Source organism: Xiphophorus maculatus, chromosome 11 (assembly GCF_002775205.1).
Source record: "Xiphophorus maculatus strain JP 163 A chromosome 11, X_maculatus-5.0-male, whole genome shotgun sequence".
Lineage (NCBI taxonomy): Eukaryota > Metazoa > Chordata > Actinopteri > Cyprinodontiformes > Poeciliidae > Xiphophorus > Xiphophorus maculatus.
In genome coordinates this window covers 16,029,770-16,044,227 of record NC_036453.1, presented here as the reverse complement: position 1 = coordinate 16,044,227, position 14,458 = coordinate 16,029,770, and the positions used below count along the sequence as shown (strand labels likewise).

The 14,458-nt window shown below is 40.1% G+C and overlaps 1 protein-coding gene across 3 annotated transcripts in view; it reads left to right on the top strand.

Moving 5' to 3' along the window:
* pknox2 (PBX/knotted 1 homeobox 2) overlaps positions 1-14,458 on the top strand; it is a 98,080-nt gene that overhangs the window by 59,052 nt on the left and 24,570 nt on the right. For 2 of the 3 annotated variants that reach the window (XM_023342788.1, XM_023342790.1), the window contains 3 exons: positions 5,351-5,457; positions 8,726-8,862; positions 9,399-9,410. In XM_023342788.1, coding sequence (XP_023198556.1) covers positions 5,371-5,457; positions 8,726-8,862; positions 9,399-9,410 — 236 coding nt within the window. In that variant the 5' untranslated portion in view covers positions 5,351-5,370. The remainder of the gene's footprint in view (positions 1-5,350; positions 5,458-8,725; positions 8,863-9,398; positions 9,411-14,458) is intronic. The other variant, XM_023342791.1, reaches the window with a different exon arrangement.

Below are 14,458 nucleotides of genomic sequence, written 5' to 3'. Positions count from 1 at the left end.
GACACTAGTTGAAGCTTTAAGATCTCTTTGCGCAATGCGCACATCATTATAAATGCCTGCGTTTGCATGTGTGTCCATTCCTGCATGCGGAGGCCCCCTGCCCTGATCTGTGTGTTTTTCGATTTTTTTCTCTGTTGAGTCCAGGCACAATTATGTACACAGACTCCTCCCTCGCAGGTCCAGATCTCATTACCATTCCGTCCTTCCCTCCGTGGCTTTACTCAACACCATCAAGGCTTTGCCTCCTGGTGTTTGCATTGTAAATCAGGCCTGACAATAAGGCGATGATTAGATCCCACTCATATTCAAAAACACCTGATTTATTTATTCAGCAACCCTCAAGATGCATAATGTCTGACCAAGGTGACATGCCTACTTCCAAATGTTATTCATTGCTTTTGCAGGTCAACTTCCTAACAACAATATTCAAAGGGGATAGATCAAATGAGGTTCTCACATATGTAGCCATGATTTTTAGAATGGCTGCCAAAAATGTCGCCCAGTTGAATACTTGCAGAGTATTTTTAAAATCAATTTAAATTTGCATCCATGAATGAGGACGGGGTCCGTAATGGGAATATTATTACACTTTGTGTTTCATAACTTCTGACTGGTTTAAATGTTAGCCGAAGACAACACAAGTTGACAGAAACAAGGGTTTTTAAATGAAGGTGTTTATTATTAAGGGAGTAAACAATAAATAAATTCAAACCTGCATGACGCTGGGTGAAAAGGGGATTGGATTGAAGGAGAACGTTCAGCCATTTGTGTGTGACCTCAAGCTGAAACCAACTTGGTTTCTGCAGCAGGACAATGATCCAGAATGCACCAGCAAGTTTTCTACTGAATAACTGAAGAAAAATAAAATGAACTTTGGAGTGGCCTTGGCAAAGTTCTGACCTGGGTCCTATTGAGATGCTGTGGCTTGAGAGGCTGGGGCATGACCTTGAAAATGCAGTTCATGCTCAAAATCCATCCAGTGTGACTCAGTTACAACAACTCTGCAAAAATGCTTGACTGCAGTTGTTGCTGCTAGGGCTGGCCCAAACAGTTATTAGGTTTGGGGAGCAATAACTTTTTCACACGGAATTTTTTTCTCTCCCTTAATAATGAACACCTAATAACTGAAGTTGAAGAACAGGACATCAGGAAGGGGGCAAATACTTTCACAACACACAACTGTCTTCCTCAGGGCTCTGAACCCATCCTGTTATGTTTATATATTCCCGTTTGGGACTATTTAAAAAAAAAAAAAAAAAAAAATATATATATATATATATATATATATATATATATATATATATATATATATATTTGCATCCATGAATGCAAAAAAAATAACATAAAATAAAATAAAATATATATATATATATATATGCTTATATATATATATATATATATATATATATATATATATATATATATATATATATATATATGCTGCTTAAATAAGAGTGTAATTGTGGTGAAATAATAGAAAGATAACATTTAATTTGTGTAAAACATCATTCTGCAAGTCAGACTATGTTGTGTTTGGATCTCCCGTGTGACAAAGGCAAATGAAAGCTCAGGTTTTTGAGTGTTTGCAGGCAAAAGAGACTGTTCCAGTATTAGAACAAATCTACAAGCGATGGATTTCCTACTTTTAAACTCCGTTCCAAAAGAGCGACGCTCCAAGAACACACAAAGAGCGACATGGGGACTTAACTTTCCTAATCTAAGAACATCCTCGGATCTCTGTGGAAACACAGTCAAGCAGGGATGAGATGAGTTTTAAAGGTTCCTGAGAAAAAGGTTCTGGATACAAAAAGCAAATGTTGCTTTGTTTTTTGTGGAATCTTTACCAAACTTTGCTTTTTCCAAAGGAAGTTCAGTAAAAGTCACGCAGTCACAACTTTACGTCCATCGTAAACTAACTTGGTATTTTATTTCACTGCTTTGTAGTGATTTTACAAAGCTAACTGCTTCTTTCTTTCTAGAAGCTATAACAAACCTAACTAGATTATCACTCAGGATACATCTTTTTGTTTAGCAATGATTTAAACCTGTATATTTATTCCAGGTTTAGACCAATTCCTGGTTTTAAAGCAATCTAAACTTTGAATGGAAATTACATAAAGTCGCCAAGAAAAATATAAACCCAAACCTAATGGAGCTTTCATAAACTAACTGTTCATTCTTTAGTTGTATTGTTAGCAATAGCATTATTTTGAGGAAAATATTTTTATTTGTGTGCACAAAATTAAGTAAATTAATTAATACTGCAATGAAATATTCACACTGTATGGATTGATGGAAATGTTGTAAAAACTATAAAGCTGCCCAGAATACAATCTCGATTAGTAATGGTGAGGTCTCAAGTTAAACACTGTTTGATGCTGCTCTTTTTTTTTTGTCCAGCTCAGACTCGGCTAAAACATATTAAAGTTTATATTTCAGTGCTGGGTGTTGATGTGTTTATAACTATAAAACGCTCGCTGGAGTTTAGTTCATTTGGAAGCAGGAAGCAATCCCAGGCCTCATTTATTTGAATTTCAGCCACGTGTGACAAATTTCCCTTCAAGCTGACAAGAAAAATGACTTCAGACATATTTAGGCTGTAGTGGTGGCGGTCAGTAATCAGATTACATGCGATCTGATATGATTTTTCGTCTCAGTGCTGCAGGTAAAAGAGGGTGAGAGGGAGGCTACCAAGCCTTGCGTCGATGCAGAAGGAGGACACTGTATGCCTGAGATTGTTAGAAAATTGAATTGTGAACAGAAGTGTTTCTTACTGCACAGAATCCACTGAAAGGGAAATTGCCTCCAATCTAAACTCGGGAAAGCCTTTGATGTTGGTTGGAATAATTTTATGCCTACTTCTCCCTCATTTTCCACTTTATGCTTGCTTTTGAATTTTGATTGCGACTACAGGCGCTCTCCCGTTGATATGCATTATGAACTGTGTCGTAATTCCAAGGCCTTTGTTGAGAAACAAACATGTCATTTGTCCTCACAATGAATTCGACAGCCTATTGTGTAACTGAACACCTTTGGTGAGTTCAAAGAGAGGTTTGTGCTTTCACACTGAAGAGGACATGTGTGTTAAAATTAGTCTCTTTTTTTCTCCCTCCTTCTTGTCTTTCTTGTATGTGTTTTCACGCCTGGGCAGCCAGCGTGCGGCATGTGTTTGCGCACACATTTTGTGTCTCTTTGTGCATATTTATGGATGCCCAATTGCCTGCTCAAACTTGGCATTTGGCGGCTTGTTCCTTCGAGGAACAGCGAAAACTTGAGAGGCCCAAAATACCATGTGGTAATTGGACTGGCTTTATCTTCAGTCTCATCAATTAATGTGCAATTTTCCATTTAATCACTAACACGCTCGCTGCATTTGCAATTAAAATGAGGGCTGATAACAGAGAAGATGTCTTTCAGCTGATACCAGCTGGAATGGGAACAGAAACCAGAAGACGCAATCAGAACACGGAATGACTCGCGGAGGCAACGCGCGTGGCACACAAACAAGTGCGAAGGCGCGCGGGACAAGCAGCGACTGCTCAGTCCGCACGCGGCAACGGCAAGGCATGTTAAAAATGCAGATTTTTCAGCTGAAACCTTAAATTAGAAACCAAACCACCATTTATGATCAGGATGTTGGCAGCGACACTTGGTTTGGATGCCAATCAGACAAAGAAGCATCTCAGTTCTATTGTTCTCCAGGCGGAGGCAGTGCCAGGATCCGACTCTCTTAGTCATGCTGGACTATTGTGCAGATTGAGAGAGTGAAGAAGAGATTATGGCATAGAGCAAATGCAAAAAGGGCCTAAAACACTTTTTAGACATATTTATGTCTAGTTGTCGTCTGGACATAACACACGGATTAAACAGAGAACTATGGAACAGAGTGGTGCCAATCTCTTTCTGTTTAACAATCTCTGATCTGTTTTATCACAATGCCAACTGACTTCATCTCTGTGTCATGCATGATCTTTTTAAGCAATGTGGGGTTTTTTGTACATCATATTTTCAGTCGAAAATAAGGACTGAAAACATCAATGTTGTTTCCTGGTAAACATAATGAGCATAATTTCAGGCATGTCCTCTTGACTGAATGTCATTTTATTATAATTAGTAATTAGAAATGTTTATTTTAGTCAGGCTGTAGTCGATCAAGTTCTTCTATTCAGAAGAATGAAACATCCAGACTGACAAGGAAAGATGTAAAGACACTTCTTTACATCTGAATGAAATGTTTAACCCAGAATGGAAGAGGAATTAAAGATTAGCTTTTATTTATCAAGTCACAACATCATCATCTTTCATTTGTGTTCAGATTCTTGGCATACTTTCGCAGCTCTGTAGGAACCAGAACTGGGATTGTGCTCAGATGTTCCGGCTCTGTTTGACTAACATGTAATGAAACGATTCCTCCAGGTCAATACCAGTCGACCCAAGTCCGCTAGTCCACTGCCTTCCATAGACACACATGGCTTTATATGTGGCCATTTTAGAAATAATTTTAAGAGCTTCTGTTAATATTGGAAAAAAAAGAGAAATGACATAAGGTTACATATTCAGGTCTGCTTTCAAGCAGTGCGAACGCACAGGTTATGCGGAGCTCCAGGCTGGATGACCTGCTGTGTGTGTTTGTGCTGTTGGGGGGCGGGCAGGGGGTCTATTGGTGTGTGTAATGTTCCCCCCGAGCCAATTAGCTCCATCAGTGGGGGTGGGGCCAGTGGTTGCAGCAGAGTTCCACAGGGTACTGTCCTCGACCCTGTGGGGTCCTGAAGAGCCCTAATTAGCCTTCATGACTTGCTTGGTTAAAGTGCAACAACAACACCAGCAGCCAACTAACAGAGACGACTGTCCTACTGTGGCTCCATCGTGGAGCGTGGCGTTAGAGCCAGCTCTAATTAGTAAACAGGCCCGGTTCTCTGTAATTGGGAGACAAATACTTGGGTTTGTATGTGGCGCCATTAGATCTCCGCTGCCGCTGCTCAGCATTTGCTGAATATTTGCGGAACGGGCTTGGTGATTGAGGATGTTCTCATTTGTTTCCTTTCTGCTTGGTTGCGTTGTCTGATCACTCCGTATTAATACATCATTCTGACTTGTCTGCTAGTTCTGTGGAGCACCATGCAGAGGCAGACTCAGCAGAAAAGAGAAAGAAATGAACTAGTCTGTCGAGATCAGGAGAAGAAGACTGAGATTCTGTGTGTGTGTGTGTGCGTGTGTGTGTTTGTGTGTTTCATTTTTGATTATTCAGTCACAGCAGCACCTGGTGGCTGCCGGTGTAATAGATTTTAAAAGCACCTTTCAAACCCGATTCATGTTTGGTGATCTTTCTTTCCCTGTGTGTGTCTTCCAGTCTCGATGTGAAGCTGTCCCATGATGCAACATGATTCCCCACCGCCTGCAGTGACAATGATGGCCACCCAGAGCGTTCCTCCTCCAACATACCAGGAAAGTCAACAGGTGAGAGCGACATCTTTACCAGCAGCCCGTCCCCAAAGGAAAGGGGGAACTGTCAGACTGTAGATCATTTCATGCTTCATTCCAAAATGTATTTGCAAAATCTGAAAAAATATCGGTGAGAGTGAGAAGTTAGAGAGGGAGTAACAAGAGTGAGTTTACACAACAATAAAATATTCCTGAAATCTCATTTCATAATCCCATTAGATTATAGTTTAGCAATGGCTTTGGGAAAACTTAAGATTCCCACTTTTTCTATTTACAAATAAACAATAATTAAAAAAAACCCACAGAAGTACAAATGAAATAATCTTTAATCAGCGTAGCATATTCCAGGTCATGCGGTTTTACTTCTGTAAAACACGTTTCATTACGCAGAATGTATTTGACATGAGTAAGTAATGATTACAGTTATATTTCTATCTAATGACATAAGATATATAAACCCTGTATAAATCTTTAAAACTGAAATTGTTTGAAATGACTGATATTTGTTTGGATAAGACCTTTTCCTAATTAATGATGGGGTTAAGGGAACATTCAAAAATTCTTTCTATGTAACCAAGCTGAGGTCCAGTAACTCCTCATAACCTCTCAACAGAACCGTTTCTCAGAAAAGCATGTAGCCGGACACCTGGTAAGTGGTTTGCATGAACTAGATAAAAAATATAACAACACCTCTGTTACAACTGGCTCAAGGTCATAACAAAAACAGGAGACCATGCAGTGGTTAAAGTGCATAAAAAGGAATATTTATTAACAGAAACAACAATGGATTGTGGATGTCAGTATCAGTGGTGTAATGCAAATGCTTGGATGTGGTGTATGAGTGCATATGGAAGTGTTGAAGTGAAAAAACAAAGACAAACTCAAACGTGCAAAAGGAGGGGAGCTGAGGCCTGGCAACAAAACACCACAAGCGGCAGAGTGGACGCCGAAGATGACCCAGAAGGTGGAGACAGCCAGGCTTAAATACTCTGTGCTCCAATCAACGGACCAGCACCACCTGCAAAGGGGAGGAGCACGAAGACAGACAAAAGCACCTGCAACCCAGCCCACAAGGCCCAGGGCCGTAACAACCTCCTTGGTTGATTTCTTTTATCATCTTTATCTTTACAAACACTGTTAATTTAATTAAAAGTTGAAAGACAGGAACAACTGATCAAAAACTAAAACAAAAGATTCAAAGAAGCGTTCGCAATCTTAGACATGACACATAAGGGTTTACATACGGCTGTTTGTTAGTAGAAAATCTTAAGGATTGTGGTTGCTTTGAAGTCTGCTTTGGTCTGGGCCTGCTTCTTATTGACCATGAGGTTAAGGGGAATGTCAAAGTTTCAAAAACTTTGCGTGTTCGTTCTGACCAGGGAGAAGTGAGTCGACTGATTATTGTCTGGACTTTTAGTAGACGCATCGGGTCTACCAGGTGTGACAACATTCTTATTGTCTGTTTGCTACTGCTGATGGTATTCCATACAGTAAACAGAATAATAAAAGCACATATCTACCTACAAGTTCTCCAGTTTCCCCTCACACACTCCACCAGATGTTTAGAAATTGGACTGAGATGGGTGTTCCAACAGGACAACAATTTCAAACACACATGAAGCTGGTTCTTACGTAGACAACAAAGGACAATGTTTAGCTTTTAGAACTTCAAACTTAAGTTTTATTTTTTGTAAAAATTTGCTGACTGTTATGATCCATAGCAGAATGCCCACTCATTTCAGTGAGTCCTGCCGTTTCTGATTGAAACAGTCAAATATGCAGCCAGAAACATGATAGAAACGTGTTAACCGTTTCAGAAAGCGCACGAGTTACCCAAATGTAGTAATTCCAATATTGTGTGGATTTGAGTAATCTGTGCCCCAAATGTAAAGTTGTACATTGTATACACCTTCCAATTAAGGAAAAAGCAGCTCACCCCCCCCAGAAAAAAAAAAATTGGGACTTTTATGCCAATCATGAGTGAATGGAAATATCTCAAAAGACAGGTAGAAATCCTGTGGAAATTATGGAGGCTGCTGGATAATGCAGGAAAGCCTAATTTTAAAACAAATCACCTCCATAAAATAGATGTGCACCCTGAAGCGCCGTGCCGAAGGTCCGGCGGCCGCACCGCATGGCATCTTCTTCTGATCACCTATTATTCCTTCTCCGCATTCCGGTGTCGCCCGGAGGATTAGTGCCAGGGGAAGAGGTCCAGAGCAGCAGCACAGGCACTCCACAAATGCAAATGAGAACTAGTTAAGTGTGAAGAAGGTAATTTATTTCCCATTTGTTGTTGGGATTAAGACTTGAAGCTTCCTGCTACCTCAGTCTGACTCAAAAAAACAGGGGGGATGGGAGACGTTAGACCCATTACCATGGAGTGATTGATGGAGAGAGAGGAAAGCTGGGTATGCAACAACGACGACCACGGACTCGGTTTGGAGAACGTGGTCGCTGACTTATCAAGCTCTCAGAAAAAAGTAATGTGAAACACAGGAAGCAGTTTGTTATGTTATTTATGCTGAATGATGAGTTCCCACACCAAAAGTTCGAACCACGTTTATTGTCCTTCCTTTGGTTTAATAAGTGCCAGTCCAACTTGAGCAGTTTTTCTCTAGATACTTGACGTAACTTGATTATATTTTCAAAATAACATTAAAACTGACAATAAAGCTGAAAGGACGGAAGTGTAGTGAAACCTTGATGGGAGTATCCATGGTCCCCCACGATGAATCGGAGCCTTCTGACAAAACAAACAGTTTGATTCTGAATTAGTCTCTTTTCTTTTTCAAAATGGAATCAAATCAAATGGTAGAACATTGAATTTGAATGAATATCACTGAAATAATTATCTGATTAATTGACAGTGAAGAGGAGACAGATTGAAGGAAATGCTTTTACAGTAGTGAGATGGCACAGTTATGTACGATGGTATATTAATGTACTATTATACAGTAATGTTATTTTCCTCTTTATTTTCCTTAAGTGACTTTTTTTGCTTTTGGGTCCAAACTCATTGTTTTCCCTCAACACATTAAAGGCCTCTCTAGTTTTCCACTGCCCTTTGCACCAATTCATGGGGCTGTTTTGGTGAAATGGGGACCAATAATGAAGCTGTTGTGTTCTGCCATTTCCTAAATGGGAGCAGAATATCGTTTCCCAGCTTAGACTCTGACTGATCACCACCCAAACCCTTTGTGAGAGTTCGAAGTTCAAATCATCTTTAACTTTGTGTTTGTTTGTTTGTTTGTTTGTTTGTTTTTTTGTCACTTGTTGCCAGATGACGGGCACAACTCAGCAGAACTCCAAGACCCCACAGGTCCATATCCCAGCAGCCTCTGCAGCAGGAAATAACTCTGTCAGTGTGACCCTTGACCCCCAGGCCCAGCTTGAGTCTGACAAGAGAGCTGTTTACAGGTAAGTAGGAGAGTAAACATTACTCTAAGGCCATTCATCATTGTTGCATAGGAACTTTTTCTTGAGTTTTCCTTCATAACTTAAAGTATGACCAGTCAAATTCCTGTAATGTTCTGTGATGTTAAACAGTTTGTTAGTAAATGTCACAGGACATGTTTGTTTTTCATCCGTTCTGAGCAGGCTTTGTCGTAAAAACATTTAAAGCTCTACCCAAAAGGTTTCTTTTAATTGCCTCATAAACAAAATAGTACTTTCAGCGATTAAAGTTGTTAATAATGAGTTTATAACTCCAAGAGGAAAGTATTCTGCACCAGCAGAAGAATGCACGGGGAGAAGGCGCTCTGGTTATTTGACTGTAACCAGTATTTCCAGGGAAAGCTAAAAGAAGCTAAACGTTTTTGAAACTGCTCTGTTGAAAAAGAAAACAAGAAACAAGTAAAATCTGATGTGAGACTTTTCAGTAGTCAAGCAGAATTTGTTACAAATATTTGAGATCAACATTGTGAAATGAATTCATTTCTCTTTCACGCCAACAGTCATTTTCAAAGGTAAGGATTACTCTCCAGATCACAGAGGTTTTATGAAACATTCTGGCTTTGGACAAATATCAGGAATGAAATAATAAAGACATTTTAGTTTTAGTAGATTTCACCATTGTTACCATTTTATTTTAAAGATCCAACGTGTGCCAACGGATAAGCAGTAAAAAAAACTACCTGATATTTCTCTGTGAATTACAAGACACATAATGAGGTTTTGATTAAACTGTGATTTTTTTTTAGCAGCTGTTGTGTCATTCTGCACATCCGTTAAATCCACTGTCATGTTTGTCATTTAATCTTGATGATAACATAACTTATCTTAGTCAGCAGTGGTAGTCTTACTGCGCCACCTACCACCCTTTTTATGACGCATGCGTTCACACATAGCTGTTCAAATGTTGAATTTGTAGAATCTGGAAATATGCATTGATTAAATTGCAAAATGTTTCCAAAGACTCTGCTTCAGTCACAGTAAGTCTAAAAACTTTCATTACTGTCCAAAAAGCTAGAATTACTGTGAAAATAGAAACTATCCCTCTGCAGGATGCGGTTTGTTGTTGCTGGAGTACCAGAGGACTCGCTTTATGTCTTTGGATATAAGCCGCTCTCACTCGGTAACAGTTGTCATTTACTCATGATAGGTGGTCGAAACATACGCAGCGTTTCTAAAAAAACGGTTATCTGCAAATACGTCTACATGTGGGAGGCATTGTGTGCTCTTTTCTGGTGTCAGCTGCAGCTCCTCCAGAGATACCACGGCCTCTTGGTCTCTCCGTAGCATTTCCCCTTACCTGTCCGCTGTGTTCCTTCGTCTCCACGACGCCGTTTTTTTCCTCCGACCTTCTCAAATAAACAGCCGAGGCCTTCATATTGGATTCGTACTGAGATCACACCACTCACAGATAGACACTAACCACTGGTGATTTGTGGGGGCTGCATACAAATGCGCAGCACACTTTTAAGCTTTGAATTTGTGAAAAAGTAGGAAATGACGAGTCGTTCTACTTCCACTTCCAAATAGAATAGAATCGAGTTCATAGATAGCAGCAGTGTAACAAAATGTAAAAAAATGTTCAAGAGTCGTGATTACTGTGCAAAAATACTGTATGTTAGGATAGTTAGCAGCTCCAAGCTGCTCTCAGTAGGTTGTAGCTCTTCTACGTCTTTGTGTTGATAGATTTTCTTCTTCCCTGCAGCTTCACGTTTTCCTCAGTTATCTCTGGGTTGGAGTGAATTCAAGCCTTTGATACTGAACCAGATCAGACAGGTGCAGACACGATGGAAACACACTGAATAAATTAACAGTTAGAGCTTCCTCTAATCTTGTAAATCATGTCACATAAAGTTAATTTCTTGATAGACAATTGAGGGAATTTCATGCCCTCCCCCTGCCCACCACCACCACCACCACACACACCTAAAAGCACCAAATATTGTTCAGATGTTACACAGCTCAAGGTTTCAACTTGTATGTATGAGTTCAGACAACAGAAGCTAACTAGTGCGAAGGTGAAGCTTGCACACACATAAAAAGCCGCAGACCTGAAGCACTAGAGGCCGAACCCAAACCGTATCTGCTACAGCAAGAAAGAGAGAAATTTGAGGCTACATTTATTTTACCTTTCCTTCAAAAAAGCCCCAAAGTTCCCATTCTTGTTCGGTGGAAAAAGAGAAAAGAAAACAACAACAAGAAAAAGGCTGCTGGGCAAGTCTCAAAACACAACCGCCTCCTTCTGCTTTCAGCTTATCACTACAATATTGATGTACCTTCGTAACGAGATTGCATTACCTATTCATGAAGTGAAATATTCAAATACACAGACATGTCTAAAAGCCCCCCACCCCCATCTGATGGAGTCAGCAAACTAGCAGCCAACTGGATCTGTTGAGGGCGCCGTGCGCTCCCTGCCGTCCTGGAGCTTCCAGCCAGCAGTTTGCCATCTGCCTCAGCTCCTTGGGTGCAGCCCGCAGGTATCCGCCACCGCCTTCTGAGGAGGCGAGAGCTTCCACGCTTCGACCCGAGGCGAGCCACGGCGAAGTCCTGAGCCGCTCCCCCGGGAGACGAGGCGGGCTTTGATGTGAAGCAGCCATGTTTGAAGCAGCTCCTGGTGGCGCCGGTGGAGTCAGCTCCTCTTCCTCCTCCATGTACCCGTTCTAGCTGGCTGCCGTTCTCCTTCTCCACCCGTTCAGTACACCGCACCGCACAGGAAGCCTTATGATGGCGACAAGAACAACATGGACGTTTAAAGGAGCATCTTTGGAGGGTTTTTTTTTTCTTTACTCGTCTGAGATATGAGTTGTTCTGCTGGTTTGCAGAGGATAAAGCAGAGCAGGGAAATGATAAAATAAACAAGCAAGTAAATAATAAAACAATAATAAACAGCTAAGCCAAAGTAGCTTTGAAGTTATCCATGTTAAAGTCATGATTTTTATCCAGATGTAAACAATTATAGCATTTAAATATTTTAATCCTTGGTTTTTCTTTATACCGATTAAATGTTTTTATTTTTTTATTCTGTCATAACCATTATTATTATTACTGAACTGAAAAAAAACAAGTCAGTTTCAGTTCAAATTTAGCACGCATTAAGATCTGTTGAGCACATTTCAGAGCAAAGATAAATGTTACACTTGTAGGATGTTGACCCGTTTACACGGCCCAGATCCAATCATTATCTTCATGCACTCACACAGCAGTGAGACACCTGCCTCACTCTTTGTGACCTGCACACCTGGACAACGTCCTGGTTGCTGCATCTCATTCGGTGTGAAGGAAGTTGGGAAGTCGCTACGTTCAGCACCGCACTCGTGCATTTTTCTTCGCTGTCTTGAGCCAAAACACGCTCCGATGATGATCCGACTTCTTTACTGCCATAACTACATCAAACACCGATGAGGAGCCCTGGAGCCGCTCTACCAGGGATGCTGCCCCAGGAGGTCATCGTGCAGAAAATACAGGAGGTTTCCGCGCTTAGTGTCTGTTTTGCAAACATTTTTTAGCTCTTTTTACTCGACATCATGGGCTGCAACCATGCTGCTCCTAGAACCCCCAGTAAGCTGCCACAGTTCCAATAGAGAGTTGTTCATGCCTAAAAACCCTCTCATGTTTTCTTATGGGTAATTAAGAGCATGCTCAGCATGTCTTGGAACGGCTCGCTAAAACCCTGCAAAGACCACTCAGGCAGGGATGTTTTTCTTCTTTTTTCTTTTTAACACCGTAACGACGTCCTCATCCGGTCATGAGCTCATGATTGACTGATTGGCATCTTCAAACTGACTCTGGGCTGAGAGCAAATGTTGGAAGAATTAGTAAAACCAAAAGAAAAAAAACCAGAGGGAAACCTCCTAGAGATAATGAAGTGATAAAAACACTTTTTATGCTGTAAGAAATAATTAAACTAATAAAACTGCAAAAAGGGAAATGAAATTATCGATGAATATTTGTGCATATTTTGTTGCGTGTTGCCGTACTCCCGCATTTCTACATATTATGTTTACATATTGGTTTGTTTTGTTTCTTTTGTTTAGTCCCTCTCTCTTTTCTCCCCCATACTTTAGATATTCGTTCTTTTTGTGGAGTTTCTTATTATTTCATGGTCCTCATCAGAGATCATATTTATGTTAATTATGCTTGTGCACACCATGAGCGCTGGGATTTGTGGATCTATTCTTGGCTGTGGAAATTACTTGGAAACACTTGATGGGACTCAATAAGAAGAGGAAAACATGCTGACTTTTTATTTTTCCTAACAGCACATCCACCCCATATGTACTTTAGGATTTTTATAGTTTCACTATAATTAATTAGGGCACAACCCTTTTTTTTTTTTTTTGAAAAGGTAGGACGATCTTACTTCAATTGAAGTCTTAATTCAGTTCTGATTTTTCTCACCGATTCTAATATGTGTTGCTTTTCCCCTTCATGTAATGTTGGCTTTTTGTCCCTACTGTCCAAAACAATGATTCTTTCCTAAGAACTCCTCTGGGGATGAATGGTTGATCATTCTTCATGCTACCTGTGCTGCTGTGGCTCATAATGAAACCTTACAGAGCATCCAAGCATCGCCCAGCTTGAAATACTCCCAGGAGCAAAATGAAAAAATATCACCATACTTCACAACACTTTGGATTCTGGATAACTTTTGAAACCCTTTTACAGTGAAGGAGATGCTTTGTCCACTAACGTGTGGTCTGAACCAGAGCCAAACATGATTGTTCGCCACAGTTTTTAAATTTTTTAATAAAAGGTTTAGGAGAATAAAAAAGGATTAGTTTAGGAAAATTATGTGCCGACTACAAATATTGATGTTAATTGAGTATTATAGTCAATATCTTTGATTGTGTTGCAGATTGTGCAACTGGTGATAATTACTGACGGTTTTTGTATTCTTGTTGGGGTGATACAGGTAGAGTCACTTTCTATGTTTCTATAATGTTGGACTGACGATGATGACATAAACCTGAAGCGAGCACATTTGTGTTTGGTTAATTATTTTATTGTAGCAAAGTTTCTTGTCATAAATCTCATGCCATTAAAAAGCCAGGTTATTTTTCTCGAAACACACATTTGTAGGAAAGAATGTGTTCGTGTGTAGAACGGCAGTTCACCATTTATATGTCACTTTGCCTTCAACTTGAAGAAAAAAAATAACGTGTCCACTTGGTTTAAAGGAACCCAGATTGAAGTTGCCTCAGATAACAGTTAAACATGAAGCAGACAGCGACCGACTGCTCTGGCAGGTTTCAATCTCAAGGGTATGATGCCTGGTTGATGCTTGAAACTCAAGCATCAAAACCAAAGTCCATAGCAGAATAAGCTGTTTAGTTTTGGCATTTGGAAACCAGATTTTCCCTACAAATGTGGCACCATATAAAGGGAAATAAACATAGTTTCTGATGGTTTGTGTTTCTTGCCAAGAAGCATTGCTGCAATAAAGAAAACGTCGACCGAACACAAATCCACTTCCTTCACGCAGGTGATTTTGATCCGATACGACTGAGATAAGAACTGAGACTGAGAAATCCTCTGGCATTAAAATAATAATATCAGGGAA